The sequence below is a fragment of the Lissotriton helveticus genome, chromosome 3_1, assembly GCF_964261635.1.
Source record: "Lissotriton helveticus chromosome 3_1, aLisHel1.1, whole genome shotgun sequence".
Taxonomy (NCBI): Eukaryota; Metazoa; Chordata; class Amphibia; order Caudata; family Salamandridae; genus Lissotriton; species Lissotriton helveticus.
The window spans coordinates 1557031974-1557044917 of record NC_136061.1 but is presented as its reverse complement, the minus strand read 5'-3'; the positions used below and the strand labels follow the sequence as shown (position 1 = coordinate 1557044917).

The following is a 12944-nucleotide window of genomic DNA, read 5'->3' as shown; positions in this document are numbered from 1 at the left end:
TGATAAGTTAATGCTACATTCACTTTTAGCTTAAATTGCATGCTTGTAAATGTACACATTGGCTTTTATTTTATAGGAAATGTGTGCAATTAAATCACATGGAAGTGCGTATTGAGAAGTAATGCATTTGGCAGCTAGTCTTGCCTATCAAGGCACTTGCTGTTGTCTGCGTCTGTCGAGCAAAGCGATTAATAATAACGGTGCAACATTTGGAATTACCCAGAGACCATGTTCTGCTCTAAAACCTTGCCTGTATTGTTTCAGCATACCTCCCCAGCACTTTCTGCATGTACACCACAATGATTGCAATGACCGGCTGGTTTATGGAGAAAACGTCGGTAGCAGTCTTGGGGATCGCCGCAGGAGCCATTTGGGGCTGGCCCTTCAGTGGAGCTTTGGGGTAAGGCCAATAAACCATCGCCAAGACATGTTTGACGCTGTGTTGAATTTGTTTAATCTTAAATCTGATTGGCCTGACCAGAGCCAGGGATCTCTGTTATTGGTGCAAATCTGACTAGAGGTGTACCTGCTCCTTGTTATTTGGAACCTGACATGGATTTTAGTAGGCATGTTGTTGGGTCTTTTATTATTTTTGAGGGGTCTGCAACCAAGCAATACTAATGTTCAATCCCTTTCACATTAAAAAATACAACATAATCTGTATGTTTTAGCTGCCTTGTAATTTGTATGAGATACGTAAGCTTCACAAGTAGTCGGTTTGTAATTTCTTTCAATTTAGTACAACAGTTTTCTCCCTCTTAAGTCTAGAGTATGTTTGAGCGATATTAATATTGCATCATCTTGAATGAGCTGAAGCCCTGTTCTAGATGCTGAGATCTCAACTATAAAACCTCAGACGGGAACGGCTTGCAGTAGAAAAGTTGTACTGCACTAAAATGAGACATTCAAATCAGTTGTCGTACTTCAACAAGTTAGTGCAAGACCAGCAATATAGAGTTCTCAGATAAGGATGCTCTGGTCAAGCAAAACAAGGGGCAACAAGCTACCAAACGGAAAGATAACTTTGAGATGCAGGCCCAGCTACTCTTGCAGTTTGTTTCTATATAAATGTACCCTTTTTATGTGCCCAAGAAAGAAGCTAAAGGCTTTGGGTTCATGCCTGAAAACTGGAACTACAGCAGACAATCAAGAGTCCACTGGGGGTGGCAGAGTGTGTGTAAGGTATTGACTGAGACAAACTGTCTGAGCATCGAACAAGGGCACGTAATGGTGAGTGGGATGAACAGCAGAAGACGGATAAGAGATGAGACTAAAGGGAGAGATCCTGGGCCGTAATGAAATACTAAAAAGATAAAGAAACAAACGTAATGGACCCTTTTCTTTTTGTATGGCAGACATTTTTTGTCAAAAGTATAGAGACCCATCTAAAATTCAGCATTTTTTTATTTGACTATTATCTGTCGTTATTTATGTAATCTACATTTTCAAGGAGGACACTTTTACGCATGCCTGTCATTAACATCGTAAATAACATACGCTCAGGTACGGTGTGAACAGATAACTTTGCCTTTGAGCATGGTGAACAAGGCACCATGCAAACATTTTCTTAAGGCATGTAACATTTATTATTGAGCGCATATCTCCATTGACAGCCTATATTACCAGATCATGCCAACAAACAAGCCTTGTAATACCTGACGTGCATACACAAAACCTGCCCTTTTAAGCATGTTATTGTTTCCACACATTAAAAAACATTTTGGGATTCCATGGACCAAACTATTGACTAACATAGAACCCGTGAGTCAGACTGATTATGATGGCTGCTCCAGAGACATTTATTGAGGCATCTTTTGGATCAAACACAAGCTGTATAGGAGGACATTTACATTCAAGATGGTGTTAACCGATTCTCGGCTACCTTGAGAAATAAATGTTCATGGCCTCAAAGTGTGGACTCTTTTTTTTTGTGTACATGTAACAGCAATACATCTATTACACCTTTGGGGCACTCCGTATGAGAAGAAGAGAGTTGAGTACATTTCAGTCCATAGTGTCCTGAGCTCCCTTTTGTGCATCGTGTGGGGGTTGTGTATCCATTTGCGTAAGTCCACCAATACAGGAGGGCCACCATACCTCCCCCAGTAATCTGAGAATACTTGTTAATGACCTCAATGTGTGAACTCTTAGGAGCCCATTAGGATGTCGGGCGGATCGCCGGGCGGTGGCGATCTGCCCGACATCCTTGTCCGCCCATTTCCCCCCACCATATTACTATGGCCGGGGGACCGCGGCGGACGGTAACACCGTCCGACGCTTTTCCGCCCCGGTCGCCTTGCGACCGAGGCGGAAAAGGGTGTATATGGTGGCGGTGTCTATCAGACACTGCCAGTCATATTAGCCTGGGCTTTGGGAGATGCCTTTCCGTTCCCAGGCGGTGTTCACTTTGGGGGCCCTCTGTGGGCCCCCATGGTGAAGGCGAGGTGGGGGGTGCACATGGGGGGTACCTGCCGCTTTGTGTATGCAAATGCATGCCATGCATTTATAGCATTGCGGCGGGTGCTGGTGTAAACACCGCCCGCCACAATGTTATAAATGCATGATGCACCCGCCACTGTGGCGGGTGCATCATAATATGCAAGGAGGGACCGCCGCTCAGCTCGCCGGCGGTCCCGTTTTCCGCGAGGATGGCAGGCGGGCAAAGTCCTCCCGCCATCCTAATGGGGGCCTTAGTGTTTTAGATTTATTTCTTGCGTATAACACTTTCAGTCATAGCACTTTCCTGTATTGGTTAAGCAGGCTTTGAAATTGTTTTTATAAACCAAATACAGATCAGGCCATTACAACGTTTATCAGGCTGCCACCCAATAACTAAGATTCAGAGTTCAGCTGTCATTAGCAGTTTTGCCCTTTCTTGGATTATTCACCAAAGGCAGCATTTTGTTTCTTGAGTTGCTTAAAGACCATTACTCCACAAATTGATGTATTTAAACAATATTTCCTCAGTTTATTCCATACAAAAATTTGACATATAGGCTAAAAGCATCTCCAAAAGAATCTGACTCCTGAGGCGGAAACCGTGAGAAATCACTCGTTTTTAAAAATTGTTGGTCACTGCTCCCTGGGCACTTTCTCCCCTTGGAGACCTCCTGGACACCCCCGCGCAGCTCGTGAGAAACGCTGCCGCCGGTTGAAAAATCATACCGCCGCCATTAGCCTCGCAAGCCCACAAGGCCATGCCCACTGCCGGAGGCCACGCCCCCTTCTCCTTTGCTACATAAGACGCGCTGAATCACTAGCACGCATTAGAGAATCTGACTCCTGAGGCGGAAGCCGGGAGAAATCACTCTTTTTTAAAAATGTAACCTCTTGTTTAAAAATTGTTTTTACCTGTTGGTCACTGCTCCCTGGGCACTTCCCCCCCCCCCCTTGGAGACCTCCTGGACACCCCCGCGCAGCTCGTGAGAAACGCTGCCGCGGGTTGAAAAATCATACCGCCACCATTAGCCTCGCAAGCCCACAAGGCCACGCCCACTTCCGGAGGCCACGCCCCCCTTCTCCTTTGCTACATAAGACACGCTGAATCACTAGCACGCATTAGAGAATCTGACTCCTGAGGCGGAAGCCGGGAGAAATCACTCGTTTTAAAAAATTTAACCTCTTGTTTAAAAATTGTTTTTACCTGTTGGTCACTGCTCCCTGGGCACTTCCCTCCCTTGGAGACCTCCTGGACACCCCCGCGCAGCTCGTGAGAAACGCTGCCGCGGGTTGAAAAATCATACCGCCGCCATTAGCCTCGCAAGCCCACAAGGCCACGCCCCCTTCTCCTTTGCTACATAAGATGCGCTGAATCACTAGCACTCATTAGAGAATCTGACTCCTGAGGCGGAAGCCGGGAGAAATCACTCGTTTTTAAAAATGTAACCTCTTGTTTAAAAATAGTTTTTACCTGTTGGTCACTGCTCGTTGGGCACTTCCCCCCTTGGAGACCTCCTGGACACCCCCGCGCAGCTCGTGAGAAACGCTGCAGCGGGTTGAAAAATCATACCGCCGCCATTAGCCTCGCAAGCCCACAAGGCCACGCCCCCTTCTCCTTTGCTACATAAGATGCGCTGAATCACTAGCACTCATTAGAGAATCTGACTCCTGAGGCGGAAGCCGGGAGAAATCACTCGTTTTTAAAAATGTAACCTCTTGTTTAAAAATAGTTTTTACCTGTTGGTCACTGCTCGTTGGGCACTTCCCCCCTTGGAGACCTCCTGGACACCCCCGCGCAGCTCGTGAGAAACGCTGCCGCGGGTTGAAAAATCATACCGCCGCCATTAGCCTCGCAAGCCCATAAGGCCACGCCCACTGCCGGAGGCCATGCCCCTCCCGCTAATACAAATATGTGCATTTCTCGAACGCGCAGCGGAAGCGCCGTCAGCGCGCCAAAGGCGCGCTAAAGGCAAGCCTGTCTGCGCCCGTCCGCGTCCGACCGGGGACAGGGGCTACTCCCCTTGGTCCCCCCCTCAGGACGCAATACAGTGCCGCCGCCCTTCTCACACTTAAACCCCCCACGGAGGACAGCTGCCTTCACCAACACCATCCCTTGAATTTACCCACCTACTGTCAGCACTGTAAAACCAACCTGCTAACTGCTCGGCTCAAGCAGGCTCAGCAAAACTACACCCTACTGCTCCTAAATTGCAGGTCCCTGCCAAAACACAGTACAGAAATCTTCCTTCTCTTAGACGAACGGTCTCCTGACGCCATCTTCCTAACCGAGACTTGGTTAACCCCAGACTGCGACCCAGATGTAATTCAAACCCTGCCTCCGGGCTACCAAATTGTGCGTAGGGACCGCATACACGGAAAAGGAGGAGGCCTCGCCATCATTCATAAATCTATATACCAATGCTACTGTACCCGGAATCCAATCCCAGACTGCGAAAGCATGTCTTTCTGCCTCAAACTCACCCCTAACGACAGTTTGACAGGGGCACTTATATATCGCCCGCCAGGCCCACTAAATCACTTCTATTCCTCGCTGCCGTCGTTAGCTGCCGAATCCGCCATGTCTTCATCCAATTTCACGCTGCTGGATGACTTCAATATTCACTTTGATGTCAGCACCGACAATACCGCTAGCGAGCTAATTTCCAGCCTAGCCTCTATTCAACTACAACAACTAATCAGGTCTCCCACTCATAACAAAGGTCACTTGCTGGACCCAGTCTTTACCAACTGCCCTAACCTAACAGTTGGCACCATTACTCCCCTACCATGGACGGATCACTTCCTGGTTCCCCTCAACTGGTCTACCCTCACGTAAGATGAGAAACTGGTCGAGACTCCCACTAGAGCAGTGGTCGTGCCTCCTCTCCACTTCTAAACCCGCTCTTTCCAAAAACCCTGCACCCGACAGCAGGACTTTCAACAAGTGGATCGAGGACTCCATCGACACCATCCTCCCCTCCAGGAAAACCAGGCTAAAAAGAGCTCGAGACACTGCCCCCTGGTATATGGAGAAACTCAGGGAACTGAAACGACAGTGCAGGAAACTGGAAAGGAAGTGGCGCCTGGGATACGCCATCACCGAGAAAGACAGATATAGGGAAGCCATCAGGCCATACAAAACCGAAATAAACTCAGCCCAAACCAACTACTATTAAGAAAAAATTATGGCAGCTCGATCTAAGCCAAAAGAAATATATCAAGTACTCAAACGCCTCTCTAAGATCCCCCCCCATAGCCCCAACCTCCGATCCTATTTCCCGCTGCAACGAACTGGCTGAATTTTTTTTTCAAAAAATCAACAAAATATATTCTTCCTTTGCAGCCACCAGTCCTGAGACTATCACTGTCATATCACCTCCCCCAACTGCCACAGAACACCTTTCGCGAGTCTACCTGAATGAATTTCCACCGCTAGACCTGGAATCACTCAAACCCCTTGCACTTCATGTAAAATCAGGTTCCCCCCTCGACCCGGCTCCCCCTCAGATGATGAACATGGCCAGCCATGTCATCCTTCCCATCCTCATGGACCTACTCAATAGTTCCATGCAAAGAGGAGTGGTCCTGCCCTCCTGGAAACTAGCAATGTGGAGAGCATTGCTTAAGAAACCTAATCTTAATCCTACAGACCCTAACAACTACCATCCAATCTCCCTACTGCCATGGGCAAGCAAAATTCTGGAGAAGTACATCAATCTCCACCTCACCAACTACCTTGAGGAGAACCTTCTACTAGACTCCACCCAAACAGGATTCCATCCCAAACACGGCACAGAAACGGCTCTTCTAGCTGTCACGGAAGAATCCAGGAGGATCTTGGATGGAGGGGGGTCAGTGGCAGTGGTCCTCCTCGATCTAAGTACCGCGTTCGACGCGGTGTGCCATAGAACCCTGTTGTCCCGACTATTAAACCTGGGAGTCTCAGGAAACGCCCTCGACTGGCTGAGCTCGTTTCTTAGCGGAAGAACCTTCCAGGTCTTCGACGGCGACTCCTGCTCCACGAGCAGACCCCTAAACTGCGGTGTACCCCAAGGCTCCTCCCTGAGCCCCACGCTGTTTAATGTGTACATGAGGCCGCTTGCTGGGGTTGTCCAAAAATACGGTATCAAAATCATCTCGTATGCGGACGACACCCAGCTGGTAGTCTCCCTGACACACAAAAACAGAGGGCTCCCCCAATCCAACCTGGCAGCCTGCATGGAGGATGTTAAAAGATGGATGACAACATCATCCTTAAAACTCAATGGCGACAAGACAGAGATAATGATGCTCGGCCCCCCTACTTTAACCACCTACGACCAGCTATGGCCCGCAAGCTTAGGCCCACCTCCAACTCCGAAGGAGGACATCAAAAGCTTAGGAGTATGGCTGGACAAAACGCTTACCTTCAATACCCAGGCAACCAAAACAGCAGCAACCTGCTTCGGGATTATCCGAATGCTGAGAAAGATCCTGCCGATTTTGCCCTTTGAAGCTAAGCAGGTTGTTATTCAGGGTCTCATCCAGTCCAGGCTAGACTTTAATAATGCCCTATACTTGGGAGCCCCTGAATACGTGCTGGAGAAACTCCAGCGCACACAGAACTGTGCAGCTCGCACCCTTCTCCAGATCCCTCGCAGAGAGTCAGCCAAGGCAGGGATCAGGTCACTTCACTGGCTCCCCGTCAGGGACAGAATTAAGTTCAAAACCCTGTGCATATCGCACCAAGCCTTCTATAGAGCTAGTCCTGAGATTAACCATTCACTTCTCTCCCCTTACTGCCCCGGTAAATCTCTTCGTTCCTCAAATGCATTTCTTGCTGCAGTCCCCAGTATCAAAAGGTCCAGAGCAGGAGGCAGGTCCTTCACGCTCAATGCTGCTAGACTATGGAACTCTCTCCCCTTTGCATTAAGGTCCAACCCTACTCTCTCGTCCTTCCGCAAAGAGCTGAAAACATTCCTCTTCAGAAATTAGCTCTCCCCATGGTCTTTCTCCCCTGTCCCTCAGAGTTTCATTTTCTCTACTTTAGCGCTTGGACGCCTTCGGGCAGCAGTCGCGCTCTACAAAACCCCTTCACTTCACTTCTATGAGTGCATTAACTCCATTCTGCTGCCATTAATAGTGTTGCACTTCCGCCCCCACATCCAATCGTTAGGTTTTTGTCTCCACCATCCAATGTCTCCGCACAATTTCCCCCAGAAGTTTTCAACAGAATCCACAAAAGTTAGCCAATCTTCAGAACTCTTAAATATATTCTGTGTTTGACCTCCATTACTGACAGATTCACCCGTACTAACGTAAATCAATTTCGAGAATATCCTTGAATTTACAGCATCTGTTCTTGCAGACCTGCCAAATAGTTTTTGGGTTTTAAACCTACCGTATGTCTCAGTCATGAGTGCATATCCCAGTGACTCTAAACAATGAATAGTTTTACATTAAATTAGTTGATTTTTCATTGTTCATCAACTCACATTCATTTGATTTTTTAAGAGAAAGCATGCCCTTGGGTGAAGTAACTCCAAGGTGATTGATTGTGTTAAATATTTTGGACGGTCTTAGGGTATTTCTCTGAGAAGTAGAATAGGGATAACCTTCTCATAAACCGAAAGGTACATGTTAGACGGCGACCTGGAGGGTCGGCCGAGCACAAGGGGAGAGGCCTTCGGGAGGGCCGTCCCCAGCGATCGTACAGACAAGTAACTTCCCCCCCCCACAGATGGACACCACACGAAGATCAGATTAACACCTTTTATAGGCAGTTCTTGAAGTAAGGTAGTACGATACAATGAGATCAGGACACGATGATCCTCTCAATTCTAGCCTCTATTAGGGAAGGGGGTAGCGGGACAGTCTTGGTACCCGTAGGTACGGCGGTGGAACGGTGATAGCTCACAATCCTCGAGCTCGGTGTTCGGACGGGTCAGACCGCGGCAGCGCCAGCAGGTCCCGAAGAGGTCGTAGGTGGCAACGGGCCGCGGCAGCGCCAGCAGGTCCCAACGAGGATGAAGGTTACAACGGGCCGCGGCAGCGCCAGCAGGTCCCACGAGGATGAAGGGTTACAACGGGCCGCGGCAGCGCCAGCAGGTCCCACGAGGATGAAGGTTACAACGGGCCGCGGCAGCGCCAGCAGGTCCCACGAGGATGAAGGTTACAACGGGCCGCGGCAGCGCCAGCAGGTCCCACGAGGATGAAGGTTGCAGAAGGCCGCGGCAGCGCCAGCAGGCAGGACAATAGTTCACAAGGCAGGGCTGCGGCAGCGCCGGCAGTCCGTCAAGGATGAGTTCGTCGCGGTGTCTCTCGACTCCAGGATACAACTGCCTTCCTGTTCTGGGGCTGCCTCAGTTATAGGTCTGGCACTCTTTGATGTCCGGACCCTCGCTCTTGGAGGTCGGGAGGTCCGGGATGAGGGAGTCCAGACACCCAGCAGGGGGGTGGAGCCAGCGCCCGAGGAGGCTGGGGGTGATCGGCACCTGGCGGGAGAGAGCCATCGACACTTCTTACTCCCATTGACCTGCCAAGTGGTCCGTTCACCTCCTGGGTGGATGGTGGTGCCGGGATGTCGGGACCTGGCCAGGCCCGGGGTTGGGGTCGAGCTGAGGCCACGCGGCCTCGTGGCGCAGTGTCTAAGATGGCGGCTGGTCCGGGCAAGGGTGCTGACGGGGGCCCAGGCCAGGGACACAGGGATTCCCAGGAGCAGACGTCCCATGGGGGACGGGTTGGGGGTTGCTTCTGCGGGTAGTACCTGGAAGGCCGGTACCAGGGCCCTGTCATGCGGGGAGGGAGCGAGCCCTTCATGGGGCCTGTCCAACAGTACAAATGAAGGGAACCTTCCCATACCTCTTCCCTAGGGTACCGTTTTTCCATTGATACCTAATTCTGCAAGCATTCAGCGATCATTGCCCTGAAATTAAGGGTTTGCTTGGCATCGACCTTTATGGAATGAGATGTTCCTTCCTTCTGCAGTTTGGATAGGGACATCAAGTGCAGAATTTGCATTGAATATAGAAGTATGCAGGATTTCAGAAGAGTTTTAAAAGACCTTTACTGAGGTCTGGATGAATTAATCGATGAATTTTTAAAATAATTAATATTCTGAGTTTTTGGGGGACTGGAGAAAGGAAGAAAAACAGACTTTTTTCTGCCTGAGCTCTTTCCAGTTTGATTGTGTGATAAATCTAACAATCGGTAACTGACTTAATGGAGGCTTTACGTTTTGGGGGATTTGTTTGATTCAGTGATATGGATCTTCTATATAGTTCACTGTTTTCCAGATTCTGTAGTGTGTGAATGCTTTCCAATCCGTTTAACAATTTTGGCTGAATGTCCTTGTTTGCCCTTTTCCCATGTGTATCCAGAAACATCAAGTGCTGGGGTATTCAAACTGTTACTTTGGGTAGCAGGCTTCCTGTGGTACCTGCAGGTTTTTTGCTTCCTCACTGAGCACTTCTTGCTCTGTCTTCCTTTCCATCTTCAGCCACCCAGGTTCCTTTCATCTGTTGTCCGTGTTTGGCGATTATGTTCGGTTGCAAAGAGTATTTGTTTGCTTTTTTTACTATTTCAGCCCTGGCAATTGTCTTTTTTTCATTAACTACCCCGAAGAGGAACACTGCCTCCAAAGAGTGCAGCCTGGGATCCTTGCAATATTCCTGTAGTTCACTAAACTGCAGGAATGTCTGGTAAAACTTTCAAATCCAGCTACCTTGGTGTATCTATTTGAGTGCTTTGGTAATTGGGCAACTGATATGGCTGTACGCTCCTGCCAGATTAACAGTAAAAGTGCATATTGGAATACTAGTTCCTCCAGGTACTCCACCATTTGACCTCTTGCTAATTATGCCTACCTATTTACTGGAACAACCTATTTCCTTTTCTTGTCAAAGGGAACAGCATGGACTTCATTATGGTTGACACTCGGTGTACTTTCTGTTGTGCTCTTTTAGCCTCATCATTTGCATTCCCTGTGATGTATGGTCAAGATTAAAATTGCTGTGCTATCTGCATATGATATCTTCTATATTTTAGACTACCAACGTTTGGTCGCTTGATTATTGGAAATATTAAGCACCCTGTATAGAATGGGGATTTATAGGTTGTGTATTTCGGCGAAGCTCACACCCTTGTTTGGGTGATGTGCAGGCATGAACCTCTTCTGATATGGAGTTTTTTTCTATTGATTTTACTGTGGCACAGTTTTACCCCAATGTAGAAACCTTAGTTAAGCAGGGTGAGTCCCCAAACGTTTCTGCTTAATCCATAGCGTGAGACAGTAACTGTTTCATGTAACACCATACTTTTTACGGGCTCGGCGACGTCACCACTTCGTCAGAAGTGGGGAGGAGCTGCGAGCCGTATTGTAAAGGGTATTCTGTTCAGTGCTGGATACATTTTTCTTTGCTCGTGCAATTTCAGTGAGTTTTTTTATTATATGAATGGTGATTGGTCGTCGCCGTGCTGTTTTTGTAGTAGTCTTGATGCCATAGGGCATATGTAATGTTAGGCGGCCATGTTGGCATATTCTGTGCGGTTACGCGCACGGCAGACTATTAATCTTAATTAGGAGCTGTCAGAGTGCCCGTGTAATGCAATCCAGATGGTCTGAGCGGTGAGCGCGTTCAATGTAAAATGACGAGAGGAGAGGCAGCAGGCGAGGCTCACAGAAGATGACTCGTACGTGCTCGTCTACACGGCCATTTTTGGCATATTGTGTGCGGTTACGCACACGGCAGACCATTAATTTTAATTAGGAGCTGTCAGAGTGCCCGTGTAATGCAATCCAGATGGTCTGAGCGGTGAGCGCGTTCAATGTAAAATGACGAGAGGCGAGGCAGCAGGCGAGTCTCACAGAAGATGACTCATACGTGCTCGTGCTTTCACTGGCTCTCCATGCTCAGTCTGTTCTCTTTACTTTGTATTCCTGTGTGTTCAGTCTTTCTCTGCCCCATGTCTGACCATGAGCTCTCTGTCTTTCTCCGTGCTCAGTCTGTTCTCTTTACTTTGTATTCCTGTGTGTTTAGTCTTTCTCTGCCCCATGTCTGACCATGTGCTCTCTGTCTTAAGCCTACAGTTTTACTGCTTTGCATACTTTCATCAGTGACGCAATAGCCTGAATGTATTAACACAATTACCCTCAAAGGGCATTGTTCCCAATGTGAAACACTATTAGCATACTGATGGAATTAAGATTTGCTGTCAATCACAACAACTGTGAAGTATTAGGGAGTTTTTTTGTATGCTCCTACCACTTTAGCCTCTCCATATAGGAGACCTTTATGACCTGACTGACTTAGTAATCTAAATGACAATCACGGGGCTCTCGTGTTTATTTTTTGTCGCCCACATTCGTTACAAAGGGAGCATTCTTGGAATTACTCACATACGGACATAGGCCAGAGACTCATATTCTGCTCATAAACTAGAACAGGAGTTCAAAACAAACCACCAGTACTACCAGTAACACCACCACCAGTACTACCACTACCAGTACCACCAACACCAGTACTACCAGTACCACCACCACCACCAGTACTAACACCATCAGTACTACCAGTACTACCACCACCAGTACTACCACTACCAGTACCACCACTACCAGTACTACCACCACCACTACTACCACCACCAGTACTACCACTACCAGTACCACCACCTCCAGTACTACCACTACTACCACTACCAGTACCACCACCACCAGTACTACCAGTAACACCACCACCAGTACTACCACTACCAGTACCACCACCACCAGTACTCCCACTACCAGTACCACCACCACCACCAGTACTAACACCATCAGTACTACCACCACCAGTACTACCACTACTACAGCCACCAGTACTACCACTAATACAGCCACCAGTACTACCACTACCACCACCACCAGTACTACCACCACCACCAGTAATACCAGTACCACCACCAACAGTACTACCACAACCAGTACTACCAGTACCACCACCACCAGTACCACCACCACCAGTACTACCACCACCAGTACTACCAGTACCACCACCAGTACTAACACTACCAGTACCACCACCACCACCAATACTACCAGTACTACAGCCACCAGTACTACCACTACCACCACCACCAGTACTACCAGTACCATGACCACCAGTACTACCACTACCAGTACTACCACCACCAGTACCACCACCACCAGTACTACCAGTACTACCACCATCAGTACTACCAGTACTACCACCACCAGTACTACCACTACCAGTACTACCACTACCAGTACTACCACTACCAGTACCACCACCACCAGTACCACCACCACCAGTACTACCACTACCAGTACCACCACCAGTACTACCAGTACTACCACCATCAGTACTACCAGTACTACCACCACCAGTACTACCACTACCAATCCAATCCAATCCAATCCAAAAATTCTTTATTTCGGCCTCATGGACCATAAAAGAAACAATAAAAATACATACAGATAAAAGACAATATATACAGTAAAACCAACTGAACCTGCAGAGTTTAAAGAA

At 48.3% G+C, this 12944-nt stretch overlaps 1 protein-coding gene across 1 annotated transcript in view; it reads left to right on the top strand.

Moving 5' to 3' along the window:
- ALG9 (ALG9 alpha-1,2-mannosyltransferase) overlaps positions 1-12944 on the top strand; it is a 682403-nt gene that overhangs the window by 42252 nt on the left and 627207 nt on the right. Inside the window, exon 6 of the mRNA XM_078682312.1 lies at positions 265-400. Coding sequence (XP_078538438.1) covers positions 265-400 — 136 coding nt within the window. The remainder of the gene's footprint in view (positions 1-264; positions 401-12944) is intronic.